The sequence below is a fragment of the Salvia splendens genome, chromosome 21, assembly GCF_004379255.2.
Source record: "Salvia splendens isolate huo1 chromosome 21, SspV2, whole genome shotgun sequence".
Classification (NCBI taxonomy): domain Eukaryota; kingdom Viridiplantae; phylum Streptophyta; class Magnoliopsida; order Lamiales; family Lamiaceae; genus Salvia; species Salvia splendens.
In genome coordinates this window covers 9,502,512-9,524,574 of record NC_056052.1, presented here as the reverse complement: position 1 = coordinate 9,524,574, position 22,063 = coordinate 9,502,512, and the positions used below count along the sequence as shown (strand labels likewise).

The 22,063-nt window shown below is 41.6% G+C and overlaps 1 protein-coding gene and 1 pseudogene across 1 annotated transcript; one reads left to right on the top strand and one right to left on the bottom strand.

The window, feature by feature from the left end:
* Positions 1–15,273: 15,273 nt before the first annotated feature.
* Positions 15,274–17,189, top strand: LOC121783350 (stem-specific protein TSJT1-like). The gene is made up of 3 exons (XM_042181396.1): positions 15,274–15,558; positions 16,429–16,669; positions 16,752–17,189. The coding sequence occupies exons 1-3, from the start codon at positions 15,350–15,352 to the stop codon at positions 17,052–17,054; spliced, it is 753 nt and encodes a 250-aa protein (XP_042037330.1). The 5' UTR covers positions 15,274–15,349; the 3' UTR covers positions 17,055–17,189.
* Positions 17,190–18,275: 1,086 nt separating this feature from the next.
* Positions 18,276–21,663, bottom strand: LOC121783933 (annotated as a pseudogene).
* Between the last annotated feature and the right edge of the window lie 400 nt (positions 21,664–22,063).

Sequence of the window (22,063 nt, the reverse complement as noted above, 5' to 3'; positions counted from 1 at the left end):
AGCTCTAGCTCCGATGTGGCTACCGCAAGATCCTTCATGAACTTCTCTAAGGATGTAGTCCGTCTCTTCTGGTCCTACACATCGCAATAACGGTTGAAGGTAGGACTTTCTGTATAGGACTCCTTCATGAAGTTCATACCGAAGTGCTCGGCATGTGATTTTCCGAGCTTCTCTCTTATCCTCGGGCAGTTGTCCTTGATCTAGATACTGTAAGATCGGCGTCATCCAGTTCGGCGAGCTGGTTACTGAATGTACCTCAGCTTCATCAATGCTTCGGTGTAGTAATTCCTCCACCTTTGAGCTCGGATATGAGGCCAACTTACTTAAAGTATCTGCTCGGCTGTTTTCCGCTCTGGGAATGCGGATTATCCGAAAATAAGAGAAACTTCGGCTAATGCTTTGCGCTTTGTCCAAGTATTTTTTCATCCTCTCATCTCGGGCTTCACTTGTACCCAGCATGTGATTCACTATGACTTGTGAATCACAATGGATTTTGAGAGATTTGACAAATAGACTTTGCGCTAATTGAAGTCCGGCAAGGAGGGCTTCGTATTCGGCTTCGTTATTAGTAGTTGGGAATAAGAACCGAAGTGAATAAGTTACCTCGTGTCCGTCGGGAGCGATAAGTAGAATACCAGCTCCACTTCCCGTCTTATTCGAAGCTCCATCTACGAATCCACTCCAGCAGTCCGGCGGTTCTACTTCGGATTCCTGGGGCTGTGTTAGTTCGTCATTGGCAGGATTTTCCTGTTCGGCAATAACAGGGATTGCTTGATCGAACTTTGCCTCTGCAAGAAAATCTGCCAAGGCTTGTCCCTTGATGGCTTTCCGAGGTAGATATTCTATTGAGTGTTCTCCCAACTCTATGGCACATTTGGCGATTCTGCATGATGCTTCTGGCTTGGTCAAAACTTGCCGAAGTGGCAGATCGGTTAAGACGCATACCTTGTGAGCATAGAAGTATGGCCGCAGTCTCCTTGCTGCATTTACTAACGCCAGAGCAATTTTTTCCAGAGGTTGATACCTTGTTTCTGGACCTCTTAATGCTCGGCTTGTAAAGTAGATGGGAAGCTGCTTTAGGCCTTCTTCTCGTACAAGCACCGCGCTAATGGTTTGATCTGATGCCGCTAAGTATAAGAATATCACTTCGGCATCTGTTGGAGCAGAGAGAATTGGAAGCTTGGCTAAATAACTTTTGAGCTCGTCAAAAGCCTTTTTCTGCTCGGCTCCCCACTCAAACTTTGGTGCCTTTTTCAACACTTTGAAGAACGGCAGTTGCTTTTCGGCTGCTTGGGAAAGGAATCTATTCAGTGCGGCTAGACATCCAGTTAACCTTTGCACATCATGTATGGACTTCGGCATCGCCATGTTCTGAACAACTTGAACTTTTGAGGGATTTGCCTTGAGTCCGTCCTTTGAAACCCAACAACCCAGAAACTTTCCCGAATCTACCAAAAAGGTACATTTTTGGGGATTGAGTTTGAGGTTGGCTTTTTTGAGCACGTCGAGGGTGGATTTGAGGTTGTCTTCGTATTCCGAAGTGTTTCTGCTTTTGACGACTATGTCGTCGACATACACTTCAACCTCTTTTCCTATCAAATGCCGAAAAAGCTTATCTACCATCCTTTGATATGTGGCTCCGGCATTCTTTAAACCGAATGGCATCTTTTTATAAGCAAAGATGCCGAAGTCAGTAATGAAAGCCGTTTTTGAAGCATCATTCTCATCCATTAAAACTTGGTGGTAGCCTTTGTATAAATCAAGAAAACAGAAAATTTCGAAGCCGATCAAAGCTTCTACTTTTTATCTATGTTCGGAAGGGGATAGCAATCTTTAGGACAGTGCTTGTTTAGATCGGTAAAATCTATGCACATCCGCCATCCTCCTTCTTTTTTTCTTGATCATCACAGGATTGGCCACCCAAGAAGGATATTTCACCTCGAATAATACATCCGCTTTCAATAATTGGCGGACTTCGTCATGGATGACTTGATTTCTTTCTGCCGTAAAGAGTCTTTGCTTCTGTTTTATAGGCCGGACTGAAGGATCAATATTTAACCGATGAGTGATTACCTCAGGGGGCACTCCGGTCATGTCCAACGGAGACCATGCAAAGACATCTTTGTACTCCTTGAGGAGCTGGATGGTCTTTTCCCGGAGTAGAGGCGTTCCCGCGAAACCGATCTTGACCGTTCTGGATGGATCATCTTCGTATAACTGAACGGTCATTGAGTTCGACTCTGGTGTGACTTCGGTCATTTCGCTTGCCTCAGACTCCGACTGCTGTGATTGCTATGCTTGATGATGCCGATCTGATTGCTCGGCACTTTTAAGCGCAATCTGCAGACACTCTTTTGCTCTCTTTTGATCACCTCGAATGACCGCTATCCCACCTTTAGTGGGAATCTTGATGGTGAGGTGATAAGTAGAGCAAACGGCCCGAACTGCGTTGAGCCAGTCTCTTCCCAAGATGATGTTGTACGGGGACCGAGCTTTTACCACAAAGAACTCGATCATCGTACTGGAGCTTGTAGGCGCTTTTCCCACCGTGATCGGAAGGCTGATAATACCTTCAGGGCGGGTGTCCTCCTGGGCGAAACTTTTCAGAGGAAGTGGAGCCGGACTGAGCCGAGCTGGATCCACTTCTAGTTTATCGAAACATTCTTTAAAAGAATGCTGACTGACGCTCCGGTATCCACAAACACTCTGTGGATCAGTTTGTTTGCCACTCCGGCTTGGATGACAATAGCGTCTTGATGAGGAGAGATGGCCGGGACGGGATCTGCATCTGAAAATGTAATCACTTCGTCCTGCTTCAGCCTTTTATGCGTTGGCTCCTCTCGATTGAAGCCTCTGCGCTCTGACTTCAGGGATGATTTAGTCTTCCCGGCAGGGAGAGCATCAATAGTAGGATTACTCCATCATATTGCAGCTCGTCATCGTCTTCAGGGTCCTGTTGCTTTTTCAGATCCTGAGGGAGCGCAGTTTGCACCTCTTTGCTTTTTGTTCTTTTTCGGCTGCTTGCTTTGGTATTTTTTAACGTCCTGCTTTCACAAGAGCATCAATACCTGCAGCCAAATGTCGGCACTCCTCGGTATCGTGACCGTGGTCTTGATGGAAGGAGCAATATTGATCCTGAGGTCGAGCGCGGCCGATTTCGTCATCCGCTTTGGTTTTTTCGAACATATCGGAATGCAGTTCGAAAATTTCCGCTCTCGACTTGTTCAATGGTACGAACTGAGCGGGCGGCTTCTCAGGATGAGACGTGGTCCCAACTCGGTCTTGCACCGGAGTCCTTTGAATCCTTTCAAAGGAGTTCTGCGAGGATTGTCCCTGATCGCCCAAAGGAGTTCGGCGAGGATGTCCCTGATCGCTATGATCGGGCTTCCTCCTGTCTCCTCGGGATTGAGCTGTCTAAAGGACCGTTTGCGACGGTCTGCCTCATCGGCACGGGAGAAGAACTGGTCCGCAATGTCCCACATCTCTGAGCTGTTTTTGCGGACTGCATTCCACGAGCTTTCTGTAGAGAGCTCCGGGCAGGCAGGATTCCATTTTGGAAGCCGAAATGACAAGTAGATCATTGAGATCATCTACTTGTAGGCATTCCTGGTGGAATCTCGTCATAAGTCGCTGATCTTTTCGTCGCGACCTTGACGTATAGAAAGCAGCTTGAAGCCGAAGTGATTCGGGCTTCCGCTTTCTGAAAGAACCTCCTGTGGAAAGCATCCATTAGATCTCGGTAAGATCTAATGCTGCCTTGGGGGAGGCTATCGAACCACCTTCTTGCGTTCCCGATAAGCAGCTCGGGAAACAGCTTGCACATATGGACCTCATTGAGACCCTGGTTCGCCATGTTATACTGATAGCGTCCCAGGAAGTCATGAGGATTCACTAACCCGTCATAAGTCATCGACGGAGTTCGGTAGTTCTGTGGCAAGGGAGTTCGGGTGATATCGTCCGAGAACGGAGTCTTCAATGCTCCGTACATGGCGAACCCGACATCTCTTCGGTATGGAGGAGATGGAGTTCTCCTGTGATTCCGGTACCGAGGAGGAACAGGAACATGTCGGGGTTGAGGATTCTTCTTCCTGGAAGACACGGCACTACTGCGGTAGTGACTTTCATGTCTGGATGAGGAGGGAGAATCCACCGTTTTTCGTCTCCGGACTTTTTGGCCCTTTTGCAGGAAAATTAAGAACTCTTCCTGCTTCTCGGCCAAAAACAACTTGACAGCCTCGTTCAAATCGGGCTGCTGGGAAGACTCGGTGCGATGAGTCTTTGAGCGGCTTGTTCCTTCTCCGTGAGAACTGGAAGTAGATTTCTCCCGAGGCTGTTTTCCAGACCTGCGCTGGCTGGACTAGCTTCCTCATGGTTATCACGAACGGTATTATGGGTGTACGTGATCTGGTATGCATTTTTTTTTTTTTGGTGGTGGAAAAAGGGTCAAAAATTCGCTTTATCACAAATTTGGTTCTCTGTTTCCCACAGACGGCGCCAGTGATGGTTGGGCGAATTTTTGATGGTAGTAAATGCGGGTAATGAAAAATATAGATCACGACACAAGGAATTACGTGGTTCGATTTACTGAGGTAAATCTACGTCCACGGGAAGAAAGGAGGGCAAGATTGATTGTATTGCTTGATCTGGTTTACAGCTTACAAATACAGACTTGCTATATGATTTTGATGTCTAGAGCGCCTTTCTATCTGATCTAAGTTCTATTTATACATTGAACTAAGATCGTGGCTTGCATCACCACTAACTAGGTCGTGGCTTGCATCACCACTAACTAGGTAGTGGATGTCGTGGAGGTCATGAGATCCTGCATGGGTCCACTATCTTTGTTTGGTCCGCTATCCTGCATGAGATCCTGCATGAGTTGACACCACTAAATAGATCGTGTAGTGGAGGTCGTGGAGGTTCTGCATGAGTCCACTATCTCCCAGTTCGGTCGAATACTGAGACCGAACTTCTGAACTATTGCCGAGCAGCTTTTGCCGATCTGAGAGTAGAGCTTGATTGGTCGGCTTTTACCGAGCTGTAGGCTGGGGCCGAACTCTTTGGTAATGCCGAACTGATTGGTGGCTTTTACCGAGCTGTAGGCTAAGTCAGACACTCTCTACCCTCGAACTCTGCATTCAGCCCTTGGATCGGAGCCACTACCGTTTGCTTTTGCTCCTCCAAAGTAACAAGATTTCCCCCCTCAGAAAGGTAAAGTATCCAGCGGTCGACTTTCTATCATTTGGATCCTAGCCCAATCAGCATCTGTGAACCCATGAATTTCAAGGTGTCCATGTTTTTCAAACATAATCCCATATCCTGGTGTTCCCTTCAGGTAATGAACAATCCTCAAGGCCGCTTCCAGTGAGCAGCTTGGGGTGCATGCATGAATTGGCTGACCACTCCTACTGCATACGCAATGTCAGGTCTGGTATGGGACAAGTAGATCAACTTCCCTACTAAGCACTAGTATCTTGTGCGAGGGGTCAATTCTGCCCCTTCAACTATCTGGAGCCCATGATTCTTTACCATAGGGGTGTTCTGCTGGCTTGCAATCAAGTAGCCCGGTTCTGCAGGAGATCGAGTACATACTTCCTTTGGTTAATAAAGATTCCCTTTCTTGACCTCAATACCTCTATTTCCTAAGAAATACTTGAGTAGGCCAAGTCTTTCATTTGGAATTCAGCAAACAATTTTTTTCTCAATTGGTTGATCTCATCCTCATCAATCTCCGTGAGTACCATATCGTCCACATAAATGATTAAGCAGGTGATCTTACCTTCTCTTTTCTTTAGAAAAAGTGTGTGGTTTGAGTTGCTTTGCTTGTACCCATACTTCTTCATTTACTTCCGTGAACCTCTCAACCAAGCTCGAGGTGACTGTTTGAGTCCGTACAAGGTCTTCTTCAGCTTACAGACCTTTCCTCCTTCAAATTCCCCTGAAAAAACCAGCGGTGCCTCCATGTAAATAGGTTTCGACAGTTCACCATGTAGGAAAGCATGGTTACGTCAAACTGGTGTAGTGGTCAATCTCTGTTCGCCGCTATAGAGAACAACACCCGAATGGTGCTCATCTTCGCAACTGGTGAGAATGTTTCAGCATAGTCGACTCCATATGTCTGGGTGTACCCTTTCGCCACCAGTCTTGCTTTATACCGTTCAATAGATCCATCTGGCCTCCTTTTTATGGCGAAGACCCATCGACACCCTACTGTGAGGACTCCCTCTGGCTTTAGACATATCTCATATGTTTTGTTCTTCATCAGGGCTCTCATTTCTACTAGCATAGCCTCTCTCCAATGAGCAATTCCATGGCTTCCTCTGCTGTCCCTGGTAGCTCTTCTTCTTCATAAGAGGGCTGCTGCAAACCCCCTTGCCATCTCACTCAAGTTCGCCTTTGCCAGATTTGCCACAGAATACCGACTTTTGAGCTAGTCCTTTCAGGGCTATAGCGCTTCGCTGGTATACCTCGAGTACTCCTCGGTGGAAGTACATATTTTCCTGTGTCACCGTCAACTGCTGTATTTTCTTCTACACCAGACTCATTAGGCATGATAATTGTACTGTCTGAGCTAGTTTCAGGAATTACCTTAGATATCACTGGAGGAGGATCCGACTGAGACGTAGGCGACTGAGGAGGCTCCATAGCAGACAGGATCGGCTCGGTGGTGACACTAGCTTGCTCTGTTGGTTCCGCCAGTGAGTTGTCTGATTGTGGCGACACAGCCCAACTAAGGGGTCTAATGTTATCACTCTGGCTATCATAACTCTCCCCCTGACCCCGAGTTTGGGCTTGGAAAAAATATTCACACTCCAGAAAATTACAGTTCATAGTTGTTATTATTTTCCTAGAGGTGGGGTCATAGCAACGGTACCCTTTCTGATTAGTCCCATATCCCAAGAAAACACACTTAAGAGCACAAGCAGAGAATTTACTACTTTCATGTTTGGGAATATGGTCATAAACGGAGCAACCAAAAACTCGAAGGGAAAGAGTAAGGGGTTCTGGAATTTTAGCAAGGGCTGAAAGTACATGCAGGGGGGTTCGCATACCCAAAATTTTCGTAGGAAGGCGATTGATTAAGTACACAGTGGTAGCAACAGCTTCGGGACACAAAAATTTTGGAACATTTGAGTCAAAAAACAGGGCTCGGGTGACTTCTAAAATTAACCTATTTTTTCGTTCTGCTACTCCATTCTGTTCCGGGGTATAAGGGCAAGTAGTTTGATGAACGAGGCCTTTACTTTGAAAAAATTCTGCCATTTCCTTATTAACAAATTCCTTACCATTATCAGATCGAAGGACCTTAATAGAAGTTTGGAACTGAGTCTGAATTAAGGTGAAGAAACTGACAAATTTTTCAAAACTTTTTACTTATTTTTCAAAAAATATACCCAAGTTAATCTTGTGCAATCATCCACAAATATGAGAAAATATCTAAAACCATGATCACCAATAATAGGCGCTGGGCCCCACACATCAGCATGTACCAAAGAAAAAATACTTTGAACTCGAGTCTCGCTAGATTTGAAAGATTGTCTGTGGCTTTTCGCCAAAACACAAGATTCACACGAAATGTCTTTAAATTTAGAAAACTTAGGAAACAGAATTTTAAGATAACCCGAGGATGGATGTCCTAATCTGCGGTGCCACAACCAAGCTTCTCGATTAGCAGATCCGTGAGCAAGCATCGCGGTGCCACCTTGTTGAGTAATCTCATCCACATAGTAGAGGCCATGACGCTCAGTGCCACGCCCAATTATCCTCCTCGTCCTGATATCCTGTAAAACACAGAAATTGGGATGCATCAGTAATGTACAATTGAGCTCTTTAGTCACGTGACTAATGGACATGAGTTTATGGGACAATTTGGGCACATAAAGGCAGTTGGTCAATTTTAACGTTGGTGAAATTTCAATGGTCCCACTTACACTAACGGCTGTTAGTTCCCCATCGGCCGTTTGAATCAAACTTTTCGTAGCCTCATTTATCACAGAAAAATCATTCTCATCATATGTCATCGTATCCGTGGCCCCGCAATCAAATATCCATCCACTCTTCTTAGAATTAGTTATACTCCGGGCCATAAATGCAGTAGAGATTTTTTCTAGGGGTGCAAAAAGATTTGGGGTCACATATGATATTTTAGACAAAGTTGGGGCTGATTTTCGGTTTTTAACATGTTGGGGGCTAAATTGAACACAACAATTCATAGAGGGGTCAGATTCTAAATGATGGGGTATTTTCTGTAATTTAGGCATAGTATGAGGACTCAATTGCAAATAACTTTGTGGATTAGGGTTAAACAACCCTAATCTGTTACCTCCAACACCCGCGCCTCTTTTCCTCTCGGCGAACGCTGCTTCTCCGATCATCCCGTCCGCCTCTCCATGTCTGCCGCCCCCGCCTGTTCGGGAGTCTCCATCTCTGGTCCTCCCCCGAGGGTTGGTGGCCTCGCGGTTGCCCCCTCCGGTTGGGAACAGTCTACCGTCTCCGTTTTCTTCCATCCCAATTGCTAATCGGGCCTTTGCCTTCTGATTTTCGTCCCACCAGTCGGGAAATCCGACCAGGAGGAAGCACGACTCTCTGGTATGCTTCTGTTTTCCGCAATGGGAGCACCACATCTTCGATTTGTCCGGTTTGAACCCTGTTCTTCGGTTGGGTCCGGTGGCGCGTGGTGGTGGAGGGTGACTGGGGCGTTGTTGAGGTAGATTCCGGGCAGCGAAGCCGAGCGCTACTCCGCCCGATAATGAGTCATCGTTCGCCGCGCCGGTAGGAGGATCCGTGTTAGCTGCCGGCGGTATAAGTTTGAGCCGGGTACCTTCTCGTTTCATCCGTCCGTACGCGACTTCAGCTGAGGGCAGTGGTTGCTCCTTGAGGATGTCTCGCCAGATTCCATCATACTTCTCATTCAATCCGGTGAGGAATTTGAACAATCGCCTTGTTCCGATGTAGGTTCGAAACTGTCCGACCCCTTTGTCGCAGCAATGGATTGGGCGATTTTCGCATCGATCTATCTCTATCCAAATTCCGTGGAGACGTCGCCAGTAAGTCTCGAGTCCTTGTTTTCCTTGCACTATCTTACTCGCCTTTTCCTCAAAATCGTACAGCAGGTATGGATCGGAGGTGCTTGCGAATGTGACGAACAAACTCTCCCATGGAGCTTGTGCGGTTTGGTGGTGCGCGAAATCCATGACAATATCAGTTTCTATATTGTCGACTATCCATGAGAATACGATCATGTCGGTTTCTTCCCATTCGGTATAGCCCTTTGTTCCCGGTTCTGGTGGTTGTGGTACGCCTGTGATGTGCCTATTCGCTCGTCTTCCTCCAATGGCAATCTTCATCAGCTTGTGCCATAGAGGGTAGTTATTGCCATTGAGTTTGACCGCTAGAGTAACTTGTTTACTCATCCTTAATCTCGGATCTTCTGCGTATGGTTTCTCTTCTTCGTTGTCTGACATTTTGTGTAGGTATGGATGGATTCTGCCCTGTTTTTGGTCAGAGGCTTGAGGAGGGTATTGAACTGTGATGAATCAAATTCTGAGTTCACCAATTTGGATTGAAAAGCATGCTCTGATGCCATGTTCAAGGCTAGTTCTTTTATTCATATAAATCGGTTCTATTACAATGGAGAAAGGAGGCTGCCTAAATACACAAACGAGATCTTCTATACATGGTAAGGATTTGCCCTAGTATGAATTATCATTAATGTGTGCATATCAATTCTTGGTGCCTAATTGATCCTTGATTGATTTCTTTCCGACAATTGTCAATATCTTGATTGATTACAAATTCATAACAAACCAATAGTTTTAATTTGTTGCAAAATTAGAACAAATTAGATCAATATTTACACGTAGTTGATTTTAAAGTTGATGCGCAAATTTGAATTGAGTGAACATTTAAAAATTTACTGGCAGATTATCCTAATAAGTGGGTTGTAGAATTTTGAGTTTCGATGCTCCAGTAGCAGGATCTTTTCGTCTTCGTGCATGTTTGGTAGGGATTTTAAATTAGCACAAGATAATTAATTAAGATGGGCTTTAAGATAAGGATTATCTCACTCTTTTGGGCTGTTAAATAATCTACTCCCTTCGTCCCGCATTAACTGTTACACTTGCGTTTCTGCACTTGTTTTGTAAAAATGATAATAAATAGTTAAAGTGGAAAAATAGTAAAATAAGAGAGAGAATAATATAAAGAAACTTTTCTCTACCTTATTCTCTCTTATTTTACTAATTCTCGACTTTAACTATTTATTATCATTTTTACAAAACAAGTGCAGAAAAGTAAGTGTGACAATTAATACGGGACGGAGGGAGTATCATTTTGAACGAATTCACTCCGGGTTGAGATGGCCTTTGATGACCTAACATGGCCTTATTTTATCTACCAAACAGCCAAATAATCCATATAACTCATATATTTTGGTCTTATCTAGGCTACCAAACAAATTGAATTGTTGTTATTTGGTAGACTTGAACTCTATGAACAAATTGCAAATTCTCCTTTTCTTTGGAAATAATTGAACGCACATTTTCAGCAATATAACATGCAAAGTAGCGCTGTACTAATATGTGATGATTTCTTTTTAAGCTAATTGATTTTTTAAAACGAATATGAAAAGCTTATATGGATTATATTGTTTTGAAATGGGATCTCATCACAGTATTATTTCAAGAATATTGATAACTTTATTATGTATAAATAGTACTTACCTCCGTTCCATTCTAAGCGACACATTTTTTTTCGGGATGTCCAACTCTAAATGAACATTTCTAAAAATGGAAACACCACTCTCTCTATTTTTTCCTCTCTTTTATTTTATTCTCTCCATTTAACTTATAAAATAATATTATATAAAATCTCGTGTCGAAAAAGAAATGAGTCACTTATCTATTGAACGTTTCAGTTTATTATTTGGTTAATCAAAGTTATGACTTAGCAGGTAACTTGGTGGTGCTTGATATTTTATTGTATTGTCATGTCCTAGATACATCTATATTTTATTATGGTATTTCACCAAATTCCAAAGATACTGTATCTTTGGAATTTGTATTGCCCTCTTATTTACCCATTATTACGTTCCCATCTAATGCTATGATGGGAAATTTTACAAAATCTTGAAAAGTGCCCAATTAATACTTTGTTTGTTCAACATGTGCTAGGTACATCATTTTGTGAAAGTTTGTTACTGATTTCCTTCAATTTATGCAAACTATTTGGCCTTTTTCAGCCATGTTATGAATGCAATTGGTGGGAACACTGCTGGTCCTGGTCTGTGGTCATTTGAAGTTTTTAAGACAAGTTCAAAAGCATATGCAACAGTGGACGGACACCGTCCGTCCGTGGCAGCGGCACGGAGGAGGTCGTCCGTTGCTGCGCTCGCGCCGCTGGCACGGCGTTGCTCGATGCATCGAGCATGTCCGTGCCAGCGAGCAGGTGACGTGGCGGCACGCGATTGGGCAACGGTCTTTGAATATTTTTCTTTTAATTCGGTATTTAATTTTAAAAATCGATAAAAAAAAATAAAAAAAATATTTTCCAATCCCAAAAATATGGCCGTTTTTTTGCCCGTTTTTCTGAATTTTTGATTTTTTTTCCCCCAAAATCATCACACACATTCATCATCCATTTATCACATCAAATCATCTCTCATTCATAATTCTCATACATGCTATCTACACCTTCATCTCTCACTCAAAACCTCAAATGGATTTCACCCATCTTATGGCGGAAGCGGAGCGCGAAGAACAAGAATACTACGAACAACATCGTGCCGCTTACGAAGCATATGTCGCGGCGAATACCCCCGCTCCTCCTCCTCCTCAACGAACTAGATCAACTCGCCGCTACATCCATCGTGACCGGGAGGGAGCCCACGAAAGGCTCGTTGCCGACTACTTTGCCGACCAGCCGCGGTTTCCGGCAGATTACTTCAGGCGCCGTTTTCGCATGTCAAAGTGCTTGTTTATGCGAATTGTCAACACATTGTCCGCATGTGTTGAATTCTTCCAAGCAGGTCCAGATGCAGCCGGCCGGCAAAGTATCACGCCGTTGCAGAAGTGTACGTGTGCCATCCGACAACTCGCTACTGGGCAAACGGCCTACCTCTTCGACGAGTATTTGCATATCGGTGAGTCGACTGGAATCCTTTGTCAAAAAAATTTTTGCGATGGCGTTCGTTCAGCTTTCGGTGATGAATTCCTTCGGGTACCCACCATCGATGATTGTCAACGGTTGCTTCGTCTTCACGAATCAGTCCATGGCTTTCCTGGAATGCTTAGCAGCATTGACTGCATGCATTGGAGGTGGAAGAACTACCCGACTGCTTGGAGGGGGCAACACCTAAGGGGTCACAAAGGCGGCGGCCCAACACTTATCCTTGAGGCGGTCGCCGACTACCGCCTATGGATTTGGCATGCATATTTCGGCGTTGCCGGATCCAACAACGACTTGAACGTGCTTTATTCTTCACCACTCTTCAATGATGTGATGAATGGTGTAGCACCGGCGATCGACTTCACCATCAACGGAAATACATACCACATGGGTTACTATCTCGCCGATGGTATCTACCCAAGGTGGTCGACTTTCGTGAAGACGCTCAGCAACTCGCACGACCCGAGACGGGTTCTTTTTGCGCAGCGTCAAGAGTCCGCGCGGAAAGACGTCGAAAGAGCCTTTGGGGTCCTTCAAGCCCGATTCAACATTGTGAAGGCCCCGGCTCGGCTCTGGTAAGTGAATAATATCACCGACATCATGTACACGTGTATTATCTTACACAACATGATCATAGCCGACGAAGGACCGAGGGCGGCTAGCTTCTACGACGAGGATGAAGCCGGAAGCTCAACCGCGAGGTCTCCCCCACGCCGAGGTGTGCATACGACGGTGGGCCAGAGGATCGAGACAATGCACACAATGCGCGATACCCGAACCCACATTGAGCTATAAGAAGACCTAATCAAACACATGTGGGCGAAATTTGACAACGAGTAGTGGTTTTTTTATTTTTAATATGTTAATTGTGTAATTTTTAATTTTAGGATTTTAATTATGTCATTTTTATTTTATTTGTCATTTGTAATATTATTTAGGTTTTTTAATGAATTTTAATATTATGGAAATGTTTTTGTTTAATTGAATTTTAAATTGAATTGTGTTCGTCCTTGAGTAAGAGCACAGTTGTGAGTGTTGTGCTCTTGCCAGAGAGTAGGCAGAAAAAGTGGGGCCGGGCCCATAACCGTGCTCGCTGGCAAGAGCATGGTTGTGGGTACTCTAAAGAGTTGTTAAATGAAAGAGTTGTTAGAGAGTTTTGGGTATGTTAGCGGAACAATTCTACTTTTGTTCTAGAGAATTAATGGAATTATATTTTAATGAAGGAGATTAGATTTATTCCGGTTGGGGGAGTGACGCACAAGGGTTATGCGTCGTTATTATTGAACGACGCACAACCCTTATGCGTCGTTGGTTAACGACGCATAAGGATTATGCGTCGTTCAAAGACGCATAAGCATTATGCGTCTTACCATAATGACGCATAACCCTTATGCGTCACACTGGTAAGCATTCCCGCCTGTCACCCGGGTGACCCGGGTTCGATCCCTGGCAACGGCGCATTTTTACTATTATTATTACTATTATTTATTAGAGTATAGTCACCGCTATTATAATAAGCATTATTTTATTTTCTTATAATAGTGGGTAGAACATTCATTAATCAATATTGCAGCAAGGACTTTTGGAAATTATTTTATAATAAGCATTATTTTATTTTCTTATAACATAAAGACTTGATTATTTAATTAATAGTATATAATATTATGCCATGTATTTTATATAAGCGTAATCTATAAGTGAATAAAGTTTTGATTTTTATGTTATTATACCATTAACGGCATAAACAATAGTAATTTTTAAGATATTCAAAAATAAACTTAATATATAAAATAAAATAAACAGTGGTCATAGATAATAGAAGTATAAATTAATTTGTCAATGTACATGTATTCGTTTTGGGGGACCAATTAGATTGGGCATTTATTCTTAACTTCTTTAATTAATTCTTTTATAAGAGTAATATCTATTTGCCAAAAACAAATGTTTAGAATAACTCATTTTTATCAAATACTAATCACTTAAAAAAATGCGCCATTGCCGGGGATCGAACCCGGGTCACCCGGGTGACAGGCGGGAATGCTTACCAGTGTGACGCATAAGGGTTATACGTTATTAGGGTAAGACGCATAACCCTTATGCGTCTTTTAACGACGCAATAATAACGACGCATAACCCTTGTGCGTCACTCCCCAATCGGAATAAATCTAATCTCCTTCATTAAAATGGAATTCCATTAATTCTATAGAACAAAAGTAGAATTGTTCCGCATGTTAGCCCACAATCTTTTGTTTGAATGGTATTGATAATATCCAACTCGTTGATTTAGTCAACAAATTATATTGAACATCTGGATTTGATCTTGTCAAAGATAGAGATACAGGAAATTACAAAGGATATGTGGAATTCTGTTATGGACTGTGGTTGTTCTTGCATTGTTATTTATTTTTATTATATAAATAAATTGATAATTAAAAAATGAAAATTTTAATATTGAAAATGTGCAAGAGAAATCCTATGGCTATGAGTGTGGAAAATCTTATCCTTTCACAATGAGAATAAAAAAAAGGGTAAAACTGAATAACTATGACGTGGCATCGTGATCAATGGAAATAAAGTGTCATTACAACCGACATCCTAGCTGACTAGAAATCACGTCACATCACCCGCGATTTGGATAAGCTTGACTCATATAAAACGACACATGATATACCATTAAACGCAACCTCATTTCATAACGTAGAATTTCATATATTAATACTCTCAAAACAAAAACCTTCATGAAAATACAAACAAAATTATAGTTTCATTTTAGAATGTTCACCAAAACATAGTCATATTATTATGTACATTTATCTTTTCGCTTCTCATTAATACTTTATTGAGATAGTTTTTTAGATTGAAAAAGAATCCGTTTTAACTCTATCCAAAAATTCCAGATAGTTTTTTTGGATTGAAAAAGAAATCGTTTTTATATAAATAAATGAATCTCTATTATTTTCTCCAAAAGAATCGTTTATCCGTTTCTTTTTCCTACCAGATTTCTTCTTTCCTCATTTCAAAGATTATAAAATTTGTTTGGATAAGATGGCCACCTACTTCTGTCCTGCCACCACGATGACCACCTCTATAAATATCACTCCATCTCAAATCATTCATTATCCATTTCTACGTTTATCCCGTCTTAATTTCAAGATTTGTTTATTTAGAAAAGAAAGTGAGAAAAATGTTAGGTGTATTCAAGAATGGTGTGGTGAACCCCCCACAGGAGCTGTACAGTCCAGCTTCAAGCTCAGCCACGGCTTCCAAGAGCCCACACGAGACTCTCAAGGATTTCTTAGCTTCAAATCCCACCAATGGCTTCTCCCTTGAGTTTGCAGACAAGGGTTTCTTGGCCTATGCCTCACCTCAACGCCAGTTCCTCTCTCAACAAAGGTCAAATCTTGATTCAATCTTTTTTTTTTTGATTGCTCTGTTTCTGTGATAATTGGATCAAATCCAAATGATATTAAAGTTCTCATCTTGAGTAGCATTTTGTTTTTATTCGCCATTATGTACATCATCATTTAATTTAAATGCCATTTTAAGAAATTGGGAATTAGTTTGCAAAACAGAACTAGGGCATACAAATAGAATTTGGATTGATGCTACTAGCTTTGGAGATGGATTTAGTGTTATTTTGGTGTTGGACTTAGATCATCTCCAATAGTATACTAAAATCTAAAATGTGGATACTAAAATCTAAAATGGATAGACAATTAGCTCAAATGGTATTCCAAAATTAATCCCATCTTTTTTTGTTTTTGAGTAAAAAAAACCCTATACTCCATTTAGGTTTACACTATATAAAAATGAATTTTTTTTTTGAATTTTGTTAATAAAAAAGGTATTTTCTCTGTCCAAACTGAAAAAATTCTCTTTTTAGTTTGTCTCAAGTAAGATGGCCTATTACTATAAATAGAAATACTCTTATCTCTACTTTATTTTCTTTCTCTCACTTTCCTCTCTCTACTTAACACATGAAATAAAGCTGCATAAAATCCCGTGTCGCGCAAGGAAGGGGTCATCGTTCTTGGGACCGAGGGAGTATAATATAGAGAATATTCTTTTAAGTTTGAGATTCATATAAATTGGTTGGAGTAAAATTATATTTGATGTCACATTTACGCTAAAATGGGTTTGAATTTAGTGTAAATGGTTGGAAATGCTCTTATAACTAAAAGAAGATACTGCATTGGTGTATTTCCCCAATTGTGGTTTTGGATAATATGTTAATCCAAGATTCGGACTTTCTTTTTGTTTCAGGTTGTTTTGCAGTTTGAATGATGTGTACTGCATTTTCCTTGGAAGTTTGAACAATTTGTGCACACTCAACAAGCAATATGGGCTGTCAAAGGTTAGCAATGAGGCCATGCTTGTTATAGAGGCCTACTGCACCCTCAGGGACCGAAGCCCCATCCCGGCCCACCGAGTTCTCAAGGATCTCGAGGGCGATTTCGGGTTCGTGGTCTACGATCACAAGGCTGGAGTTGTGTTTGCTGCCAATGTGAGTGAAACTCATCATAATTGAATACATTTTCTTCTTTTGGGAGGTTGAATATGTTCTCAAATTGTATGTTTTTTTGCAGGGTGGTGGTGATGAATCGGTGAAACTGTATTGGGGCATAGCTGCAGATGGATCTGTGATGATCTCAGACAATGTGAAGCATGTGAAGGCAAGCTGTGGGAAATCATTTGGACCATTCCCAGCAGGGTGTATGTATCATAGTGAGAAGGGGCTGATGAGCTTTGAGCACCCAATGAAGAAGATGAAAGCAATGCCTAGAGTTGATAGTGAAGGAGCATTGTGTGGTGCCTATTTTGCAGTTGATGCATATTCTAAGGTTAACACTAGCATGCCTAGAGTTGATAGTGCTGCTAACTGGGGTTGAGCAAAGTCCTAAACACCAATCTTTATTTGCTTTATTTTCATGATTTGCTCTTTTTTTCTGTCTTTTCTTGGGTTTTTTTAGCTTGTAAATGTGATATGAGGATTGGACTTTGTAATGGAAGTTGTTTAATTATTATGTCGCTCTCCCTTTTCCGTTATCATTTTTCATTGAGAATGTTTTGGTGGTGACAGCCTCATTTTATGCCTTAAGGTAATTGGTTGGAAAATGTTTATCTGGATTTATGTATTTTTGACTGATGAGAAATGGGGGCTGCCCTATTTCTTCTATTTACTTGGGGGCTAGAAATGGCATAAAAATAGGATCTTGAAACTGAAATCGCAGGAGTTGACACGACAGGATAGAGTAATGGCTTGCTTCTGCTGGGTCGGTAGAAGCCACTGGATTGAATCTTCGAATTGACCCGACTGGCTAGAATTGTGGTGCACTTCTACCTGGCCGAGTAGAAGTGTATCTGGTATCTCAACTCGTGTGACATGTCGCCCAAAATTTATCTATCCAGCCTACCTGGAAACCATCCAAAACTTGATGGTATATTAAAGCACAAGGTTTTGATATTAAGCGAACACGATAAATTCCATTATTATCAAATGGGAAAATTGGGCTTATTTGTTTCACATCATTTGGTATGCATTTACTCAATTCATTGCATACCAAACTTGTGCATATAAATTCATATCAAACCTATGTGTACGGAGATGAACCAAGTGGAAACTGGGGGCATGTAACGACGAAGGCAAAAGTGTCGATTTGCTCTCTAGCTCAGATTTTTTTTTATAGATTTACCTGTAAATTATACTGCGAGATTCTTGAGAATCAAAATCTTCAATATATCCCAGCAAATGCGTCTCACAAACATGTTCCTGTACACATGCTCATTTAGGCTCGAGCATGAACAAGTTCACGAGACTCTCAAGTTGAGCATGGTCAAGTTCGAGCCTGCTTTATAAACAGTCGGAATTTCGCACCAGTTTGTTTGGGTGCTCTTTGAACCAAGCTCCAAAAATCTCACAAATAACTTGGTTCAGATAAGGACTTATTTACAAAACTGTCTTCTCTGGTAAACATATATCGAATGCATAGCCCGCAGAGGCAGCACTGTTGGTTCCCGGAGGGGCAAAGTTGCAAGAATATATCAACTGCATAGTACGACATCAACAGGCAACAGCTACCCCAATCAAGAAAGAAAACAAGGCAAACAAGTAGTAAAAGATTATATGCTTATGCAATTACACTACACAAACAAGAATTATCTGACTACGATTTATGCTCAACAACACACTAGTGCTTGCCAGTCATACTTTCTTGCTTCGTCGATTCGAAAAAAACGAAAACCATAAAATATTAATAAAATGCAAATATAATATAAAATAGAAATTTCTGGAGTCACGGCACCGAACAGCATCCACTCAAAAACTCAGCAGCATCAGCTACTTGGCTAGTCATCGGCCGGAGCAGCAGGCTCTTCCGATGCCTGAGCAGCGGCAGCACCATCAGGAGCGGACTCTTCCACGGATACTTTAGCTGAAGTTTTTTCGCTCGTTTCTTTAACATCTTTCTTGCTTTTCCCATCCTTGCTGTCTTTCGCATCCTTGGCTGGAGCAGGTAGAGGCGGGGGTGGAAGCATGTGTGGGGGGGATTGTGTTTCAGCTTGATCAATATCCCTCGCATCCTTGAAAGGTCAGTTGGTTTGCCTGGCTTGGGGCCTTGGACGACCGTGATGGATGGTTTCTTGTCTTGATCCTTCTTCTTTCCTCTCTTCTCAATTTGGGCCACTTCGTTGGGGACGAGCTCTGCTATGGATTTCCAATAGTGTTTGTCGGCTTCTTTGTGGAATTTCTCTTGACTGGCTAGCGATAACTGTTTTCAAATTTATACATCAGGGTAAAGACGGCTATTGTGTTTTTAAATAAAGTGATTATCTTCAAAACTTAAATCTATGAAAACCCAAACCTTCTCTTTCTCTCTGTTGGTGTTCTTGTTAGTCTCCACATTAAGCTTTGTCTTCTCATAGAATGCTTTTATAAACTCTTCACCTTCTATAATAATTTGGTTCCGCATCTCCTTTTCCTTCTTTTCCTTCTCTTCCAGACGAATCGTGTTTAGCCTGCAAGCATATATCATAACATAGACCAGAAAATTTTCTTATCGGCAGATCCCATATCCATAAGTCATTTATAAATTGGCAATTTCAAAACAAAAATGTGATACAGTGTGTTAAGGTGCTCACAGCTCGGTTCCATTTCTATTTTACTTTTCATGTTGTCAACTACACATCTACACCCACAAAAGGTATCCTTATTTTCTGAAAGTTTCAGAAATAGCCCTATGGTTTTCGTAGATGTAGACTAGACATTCTTGTTTGGCAAGCATTTTCATCATTAAGAGTGGACCTAAGAAAACCTTATAACTAAGATCCAATTAATTTAGAAACAGGAAATCTGTTTATGTCAAAGCATTTAATCTTTCCTAATTTAATTAACATACTTGCTTACATCAAGCACCATTTGCGATTATCATATTTCCACATGATAAGACGATGTTATACCCGAAATAATATATTTTAGTGGACGATGAACCCATCCAACCCCTTTCTGCTCTCTATTTTCAGTAAGTCAAACCACGCAATTATAGGAGCTTATAAGATCATCAAATTAGACTATGGGTATATAAGCCAGTGTTGTTAGGGTCGCGGATCGGTCCGGGGCGATGACGCTGAACCCCGGGTCACGGGGCGCTGGGGCGAGGACCACGAATCGGGGCGCAAAATTAGTCATTATTTATATATTAGTAATAATAATGATTAAATATAAGTCACTAATATATAATACTTATACTTACATAACAAGAAGAAAAAATTTTGAAATTCAATCTGACATTGGGTAGAAAATAATTATCGAATGAATTATAGTCTATTTACTTGTTTTGATATTTAATTAATGAATTTTATAATTAAGTTATTTTGGGAAAACATGAAAAGTTGGCAATAATAATAAATTAAGTATAAAAAAAGAGGAAAAGTAAAAAGTTGAAATGATTAGAGGCAAAAAGAGTCGGTGGGTGCCTAGGTTTTATCAAAAGAAGGACTCCATATTAAAATACTAATAAAATAAAAAAGTTTCAGCTTCCTCCCTCTTTACACAAAAACGGATTCACGTCCCCTTCGTCGACCTAGACGCCCCACCGCCCCATGCGCGCCCCCACTGCGCCCCACGTATCTCGCTCGGCTCACCCATGTTGGGGCGAAGCCAGACTCGACCCTGGCGACCCGCGCCCCGGGCGCGTCCCGAGCGCGTTTTTAACAACACTGATATAAGCAATTAGAAACATGTTATGAAAGACTATCATTCCTGTCAAACTAAATAAATATCTATTACTGGAAAAACAACTTAACATGATCGATAGAAGAAAAGATGCAACTTGATGAGAAATTAAGTTTACTCTAGTGTAATTTGGCAGTATCTAGTATTGTGTTGACACTCAGTGGATTCTGATCAGAAAACACTGTTCAATCAAAGTTATTAGCCACGCCTCCAATCAGCACTAAGAAACCAGGGTAGCCCCAAAAACTTCATTTAATAGCACTATGATCTAATATATAATAACCTCAAGTAAAAAATGAATATAATCCTCATATATTTTTACTTCGTTGATTACCATAGATGTCTAGCTTTACTAAGCTTGCATCAATCAACTACTCTGTTTACTTTAGTCATTGAAATCAAGTTGAAAAGTAGGTAATATTGGATTAATGTGATCTTCTGATTTCTCTGAAAACTAATTGTCTAGTGATCGCATCTAGATCGAGATGTTACACAAAGCTGCCTAAATACATCTTGATCCTTCCTATTTGAACCCCAAGCAATAGATCTAACAGCGACCAGATTGGGGAGAGATATATTAAGTCTTACAGAACTAAAATACATATGTGCTGAAATATAGGGATGATTTGTACACAATATCCAAGTTCTATTATAGATTACGTTTTTTCTAATTAGTAACCGCTCGAGCTACAATCCAGCAAGAGATCCCCACCAAATTAGTCAAAACAAAAATCCACGCGCCTAAATTAACTTCAACGAAGCCCTAACCAAGCAGATCCGACGATGCGTAGGAGCAGAAATCAAAAAAAGCTCAATTAGTAAATACAACAAGTGCAGGGAAGCTCACCTCCGCCACTCGCGAAGAGCGAATCCTTCTTCCTGCATCTCATTAGGAGGCGGAAGGATCGGTCCGTCCGACGTGAATAGGCCCTCGGAGTCCTGGCCGAGATCGTAAGGCGAGCTGCCGTTGCCGTTGGAGATCGGAACCGAAGCGTCGTGGTCGAAGGAGTCAGCATTTGATTGGAATCCAAATGGATCGGAGGAGTTTGGCTGATCTACTGGAACTTGCTCGGATTCCTGCGTGAAGGCGGAGCCGGAGTATGGCGGAGCTTCGGCAGAGGAGAAGGCGGAGTAGGAATCGGCGTAGCTGGTGTGTCCATCGTAGTCAAATGGAGGAGCTGCAGCGTCGTCGAAGGATGCCATCTCTCTCTCTCTCTCTCAACAGGAGCTGAATTTTCTCTCTACGATTTTCTTCGCTCTTTTTTAGGTGTCAAAATGAAATGCCGTGTATATACAGCACACTTTTTAAATGTGTGAGAGTGAAATGACGTGTCTATGTTTTTATGGTCGGATCAAATTTCATTTTATTGGAGTTCAAATCAATCTTTAACCTTTGCTTTATGATCAAAATTATGAATATTCCCTCCGTCTCAAGGTAATTGAGATATTTTTTTACACGGAATTTAAGAATTTAATTTATTAAAAATTAAAGAGTGAATTAAAAAACATTCTCTGGACTATGCGTTTATTCGCTCTTAGTCTCTGTACTTTCAAAATATCTCCACACAACCCTAGACTAAGCGTTTATCTCAAAAATGGTCTTCTTCACTATTTCGAGTCGAAAATACCCGTTTAGGGGTTTGGGCAATTCCGTCATTTCTAAATTTT